A 6,179-nucleotide genomic window follows, 5' to 3' on the forward strand; every position below is an offset into this window, starting at 1 on the left:
GGGTACTCTGCCCACCCCACAGCCCCTCCCTGCCTGAGTGCAGACGACAGAGGGAGGCCACCCCACGGCTCCCAGACATGCAGTCAGCTGTGGCTGGACACTAATGGGCCTGGAGAGCCTGATTACAGCCTGTGGCTTCCTGAGTAATCACGGGTTCCCCGGACTCCGGGGCGCACTGGGCCTTCTCCCAGCCCCTCTGCTCTCGTGTCCCCCTTGGCCCGAGGCATCTCCCCTCTGCCCAGCGTGGCCGCCAGCCCTCCCTCCTCTGCCCTTTACTTTTGCCAATGTTCCTGGCCAGGTCGGGGCATGCTGTCCTGGAGAGAGACTTGATCATCTCCACCCACGTTCCTTTCCCCCACGCTGACCACTAAACTACGGTTGTTGACGTCCTCCCTGGCCAGACCAGGCCGTGCCCAGGTCTCCCGCCGGCCGCATGACTCACGGCTGGCCGCAGGGGCAGGGGGCTCTGCTCACCTGAGGAAAATGGTCTGCCCGAGTCCCCTTCTGCTCCACAAGGGCCCCAGCACTCTTCAGAGAGTGGGGCCTCCCCTCTTCCAGGAGGCACCAGGACCAGAGGCCTCGGCCGTGGGACGCTGGAAGAGGCCCAGGAGGCCCCGCCGTGGTGTGACCAGGAGCAGAGGCAGAGGCGTGGGGGCAGGAGCATGGGTCTCAGAGCCTCTTGGGCTAGTTTGGGACCCTGGGCCCTGACCTCCCAAGTTGCCACCCTCTGCACCACGATTCTCGCCTGTGAAGTGAGGCCGCAGCCTCCTGCCGGCCACATAGCAGACACTCAGCGGATGAGTGTTGACAAAGGTTGACAGATGCTCTCCTGGTCCCTCCCTTCTCCCTGCCGTGGGAGATTCAAGGATGCAGGCCACAGCAGATAGCGAGTGGGCCAGACCCGTCTGTCGTTGGGCCACCTGATACCCCGCACAGTGCGGGCTCCGTCAGCTGGCTGAGACATGGGTGGCCAGGGAGGGGTCTGTCTGAAGCACAGGTCCCCGTCAGCAGCCCACACAGAGGCCCGTGAGATGCAGCTAGCCCCGATGGCGCCATCCACCCCATCTCATGGCCGCTGCGTGGGACACAGGTCCCCACCGCCGCTGCCCCCGTCTGGGTCCTCAGCTTCCCAAGTAGCTAGGACAACAGGTGTGCACCACCACACCTGTGGCAGCCGTGGCAGTGGCAGTGGCAGCCGTGGCCAGGAGTCGGGAGGGGGGAGTGGACGTGGATTGGGAGGGAGCCCTTCTCTTTCATTCTCCCTCTCCTCTCTCGGGCTGCAGCCCCGGGGAACGACGCGGACGGCGCGGTCGTGGCTTCTGCACCAGCCTCCGCCAGCAACGTGTGGGCGCTGGGCCTCCCACGCGGAGAAAGAAGCCGGAAGCTCCCCCAGAAGGGGGGCCTATATCTCTGCCTTTCTGCTTGGCTGCTGGCATGAAACCCCTGGAAATCCCCGTAGCGGCTGCTGTGCTCCTCGGGGCTGGGAAGAGAGGTCGCCCTGGGGGTCCCAGGGAGAAAGTGAGGGCTTGGGCGTGGGCAGGCATCTCTCCAGACGAGACGTGCCAGGCTTCCCTGAGTGGAGGCTGGGGGTGGGGACTGTGCACTTGTCTACGCAGGGCGAGAGCGGGAGAGCGAAGGACCAGGGAGCTGGGGACGTGCACCCTGGGGAACATCTGGCTGGAAAACACAAACACAGCCAAGGTCCCAGAGCTGCAGGGGCCCTTAGAAGCCAAGAGCTGCTCTCGCTGCTGAGAGGCCTGAGTTCTGGGACGGGAGAGGGGCTTGCCCAGCAGCGCCACGCAGCCTCTTGGGGCCCTCCACCTCTGGGAAACTCCCTGCTTTTCCAAACCTCGGCTGGCCCGGGGGCCGGGAGCAGAGGCAGGGTGAAGACAGACAGACGCTGTGGCTCTGCCAGTCCCAGCAGGTCTTGCCGGGGGAGGGGGGGCGGCTCCCGCGTGGGCTCTGGCCTGCGCCTCGCCGCTCTGCCTGCCCAGCGCCTGCGCTCACTGTGGGCCAGACAGCAGCGCCCGCTTCCCGGCTTCTCCGAGGCCATTGCTGCCGGCCACCCCTCGCCCCGGCCAGCCCACTGGCAGAGCCTGAGCCCTGCTGCCGCTGGCACAGACGCTGGGCCACTGCCCCATGGCGGGAGGTGTCCAGCCTAGGTCATGATAGAGGACGGTATTTGCTGACACTGTTCCACTTAGAAACACTCCTGGACGAGACAGAGGGGACAGCAGAGGGTGGGTGGCACGGGGCAGGGAGAGCTCAGGTTGCACCAGCCAGGATGAAGGGGCCCCGTGTCACAGAACTGAACTGTGGCAGCTCAGAGGGCTCCTGGCTCCCAGCACACAGAGTCCTGCACCTCAGGGCCCCACCTGGGCTCTGATTTCTGCCCAGGAAGGCACAAGGCCGTTGGTGGCTCCACTGTGAAATAAAAGAATTGGACTAGGTCACACAGAGCTCAAAAACTCTAGCACTTGATTGCAAAGGGCCTGATTAAACAGCAGAGTTCTCGGGAGACCTGGGCCTGGGCACTACAATTCGCCTTCCAGGCCAGCCCTGGCACGCTCAGCTCCTGCCAGCCCCACCCACTTATCCCTTGCCCAGCCCACCGGAGAAAGCCAGGTCCACCCTGTGCCTTGTCCCTGTGATGGCTAAAGCAGTTGTTTTCCACCACTGCCGTCCCCACAGGGCCGGCCAATTCTCTTTCCTGTGTGGTCCTGAGGTGTGCTGACATGCCTGGGCAGTGACGGCCACTTTCCACTGTGTCCTCAGGGTTGGCACAGCTCTGAGAGGTGGAGACCCTCAGACCTACGAAGCCAGAGGACAGGAGGGCATCTGGCGTGGGCACTGGGCAGGGGTCCTCGAGGAAGGGCCATATCTTCATCTCAGCCTCTCCCCAGGTGCTTGTCCAGAGCCAGGCCCGTAGCAGGGTGCACTGCTTGGTGATCACCCTCTTCAAGCACACGCTGAGCTTCCAGCTACACGCCGGCTCTGTGCCCTCACTGTCTTCCTGGGGCTCCCCCCCATCTACTGGATAGGCACCGACTATTTGCTTTCACTGTGCTGTGACTTCTCTTCTTTCTTTCTTTTTTTTAGAAAGAGTCTCGCTCTGTTGCCCAGGGAAGACTGCCGTGGCATCAGTCTAGCTCGCAGCAACCTCAAACTCCTGGGCTCAAGCGACCCTCCTGCCTCAGCCTCCCAAGTAGCTGGGACTACAGGCATGTGCCACCATGCCCAGCTAATTTTTTTTTTCTACATATTTTTAGTTGTCCAGATAATTTGTTTCTATTTTTAGTAGAGACAGGGTCTCGCTCTTGCTCAGGCTGGTCTGAACTCCTGACCTCGAGCAATCCGCCCGCCTCGGCCTCCCAGAGTGCTAGGATTACAGGCGTGAGCCACTGCGCCTGGCCTGACTTCTTTTTCTATGTGTCAACTAAAAGACTCAGAAATTATTACAGTAGCTTTAAGAGCTCCAAGAAGAAGCAGGAGTGGTCAGGGGCGGGTTCCTGGGGGGATCCCCTTTCTCTGAGGGGTCACACTGGGTGGCGCCTGCTTCTCGTGCCTTGCTTTTTGGCTTTCTCCTCCATGCCCCCCGACTCCACCCCTGTTGCCAGACACCCAGGAGGTCATAGGGGTGGGCTGGGGGTGAGTACAGAGGTCAAAGGCCATGAGGAGGTGTAGGAGGCCGGCCCGGCCTCAAGAGCAAGACAGACAATTCCGGACAACCTTGGCCTTTTCCTGGAAGGATCTGGTTCTCTGGATCCCCCAACTTGGCTGCATGTCTGGAGCTATGGACGATTCTCGAAGGCAGAATAATGCGGGTCTGCCAGGCACAGGCCTCATGCGGACACGGTCATGTGTTGTCGCACAGAGTCTGCTGCTCTCACCCCCAAGTGGTAAAGCAGGCTCAAGGGAGCTGCAGTCGCCTACACTCCCTGAGCCCAGAGGCGTGGACCTGGGCTTGTCTGACCCTCTGTCCGGGGGCGAGCCTTGGGCGGGCAGCCCCTCCCAGACTGACCTCTCCCTTCTTCTCTCCAATCCCAGGTGCCCCTGGCCCTCCAGGACCAAGAGGAGTCAAAGGAGACGGGGGCGTGAAAGGGCCTGCTGGCAGCCGAGGACCCAAAGGAGACCCGGGCAGCTTGGGCCCCCCAGGACCCCAGGGCCCTCAGGGGAATCCCGGAGAAGCTGGACCTGTGGGAGAAAGGGGACCGGTTGGCCCTCGAGGGTTCCCGGGCCTCAAAGGCTTAAAGGGCAGCTTTGGAAATGGAGGCCCGAGGGGACAGCCAGGCCCCAAAGGGGATGTGGGGCCCCCAGGGCCAGAGGGGCCCCCAGGATCTCCAGGGCCAGAGGGGCCTCAGGGAAAACCAGGGATCGCAGGGAAGACAGGGTCTCCAGGCCAGCGGGGGGCCATGGGCCCTAAGGGTGAACCAGGGATCCAGGGGCCCCCCGGCCTCCCGGGGCCCCCAGGCCCACCAGGAAGCCAGAGCTCCTACTGAGGAGGGTCCCTGGACCGGACACTGCCACACAGAATGCCAAAGGGGGCTCAGGGTAGCGGGAGCTCCCCAAGAAAACGTCTCCTACAGATAGTTGTGGTCCTTTGATTCTGAAGAGGGGTCTCCCAGGGCTGACCCTACAGCTGTGGGCTCCCCCATAGTGACCGTGCCATAGGAAAGCAGCCCCCTCCACGCACACGCACACGCACACTGCCTTGCTGGCTGGGGGGCTGGGCAGGAGGAGAAGGCAGAAGAAGGCCCCCTCTCCTGTGACTGAGCCTGCTGGGGAGGTGGCTACCTCGGGGGGAATGTCTCGGGTCTGTCTCTGAACGTGACCGGCTCTGTCACACCCAGCAGCGTCCTGGGGCTCCCTGTGGTTGACAAGACCCAAGGAGACCTCTGCAGGGTGTTGTGGTCAAAACTCCAGAGATAAGGCGGATCTGGCAACCTCATGACCCTCCCCATCCTGGTGGAGACAGAGTCCTTGGGAAGCTACCCCACCTCCCACCGTGGGCCTGGGAAGTGCAACATGTTCTCTTCACGTGTCCAGAAAATTCCTCTTTTCATCCTCACCTCTGCCTCTCAGGAACGGCCTGGATGGAATCCAAGCAGGAGTTTTATCATCATGGGGTGACCCTGCAGGCCCCAGAACATTCTGCCTGCATGGTCCCCAGCACACAGGGAGCCCCAGGCGGGACACAGAGGCGGGCGAGAAGGTTCTCTCTGCACAGCTGCCTCCCTTGCCGCCCTTCCCCAGGCTGGGCTGCCCCGTTCCCCGAGGGGGCTCCTCTAGGGTGGCAGGAAGACCAGGCCGCAGGAGGGCCGACCTCTCAGAACAGGGCGACTCTCCTGCCCATGGGCACACGCTGACCTCGTCCCACGAGGACCCAGAATGGCCCAGAGGGTGTCCGTGTCAGCAGCCAGCTGGACTAGGAGTGGGAGGGGCCTGGACACCCACGAGAGGCCCCCCTCTGCCATCACCCCTCGGCCCCGGCCAACTTCCTGTGCACACTGGCTGAAAGGGGCGCTGGGAAGTCACCCTGCAGGCTGGAGGTCTCCCACTGGCTACACTCGCTGTAACCTGCCTGCCTTTATGTTCAAACCGATTCAGACCAGCCCTGGGCTGGGGGCGTGGAGCTGTCTCCTCCCCAACACGGACTCAGAGACCAGCCCTTCCCCGCTCAAAGCCTTTCTGTCCCCTTCCTTACTGTCCTGGACGTGCAACTGGCTTGCACTGCCTGCCCGCCCCACGGCTGTGTAACTCCCGTCTACATACGATAATATCACGCGACATAGTATTACTGACTCAGTAAAGAGCTGTTTCCAGGACGGGAGTGTCTGCTAGTCCTTTCTGTCTGACCTGGGCCCCGCTTCACGTTGGCCTGTGAAGGGCAACCCATGACAAAGGTCCCCTAGAAATTCAGTCCCACTGTGCAGTTGGATCTAACATCTTTTTTTTTTTTTTTTTTTCGCCCTCTCAACCCAGCTTTTCCCGACTCCGGGAAGAACCGGGAAGAGAAGGCCTGGATCTAACATCTTGACCCCTCATTCCAGAAACACTGAGCTCTGCCAGGAGCTCGCAGGGACCCTTGGGGCCAGGGACCAAGAGCGTCTGAAGGAGCCACTCCTAGAAACCGGAACCAGGTGGGAAACTGAGCTCCCTGGGCCTGGCAGTGTGGCCCC

General features: G+C 62.2%; 1 protein-coding gene across 1 annotated transcript in view; it reads left to right on the forward strand.

Moving 5' to 3' along the window:
- SCARA3 (scavenger receptor class A member 3) overlaps positions 1 to 5,825 on the forward strand; it is a 28,202-nt gene extending 22,377 nt beyond the window's left edge. Inside the window, exon 6 of the mRNA XM_012775375.3 lies at positions 4,048 to 5,825. Within this exon, the coding sequence (XP_012630829.1) occupies positions 4,048 to 4,499 (452 nt within the window). The 3' untranslated portion in view covers positions 4,500 to 5,825. The remainder of the gene's footprint in view (positions 1 to 4,047) is intronic.
- Positions 5,826 to 6,179: the final 354 nt, after the last annotated feature.

This window comes from Microcebus murinus, chromosome 24 (assembly GCF_040939455.1).
Source record: "Microcebus murinus isolate Inina chromosome 24, M.murinus_Inina_mat1.0, whole genome shotgun sequence".
NCBI lineage: Eukaryota > Metazoa > Chordata > Mammalia > Primates > Cheirogaleidae > Microcebus > Microcebus murinus.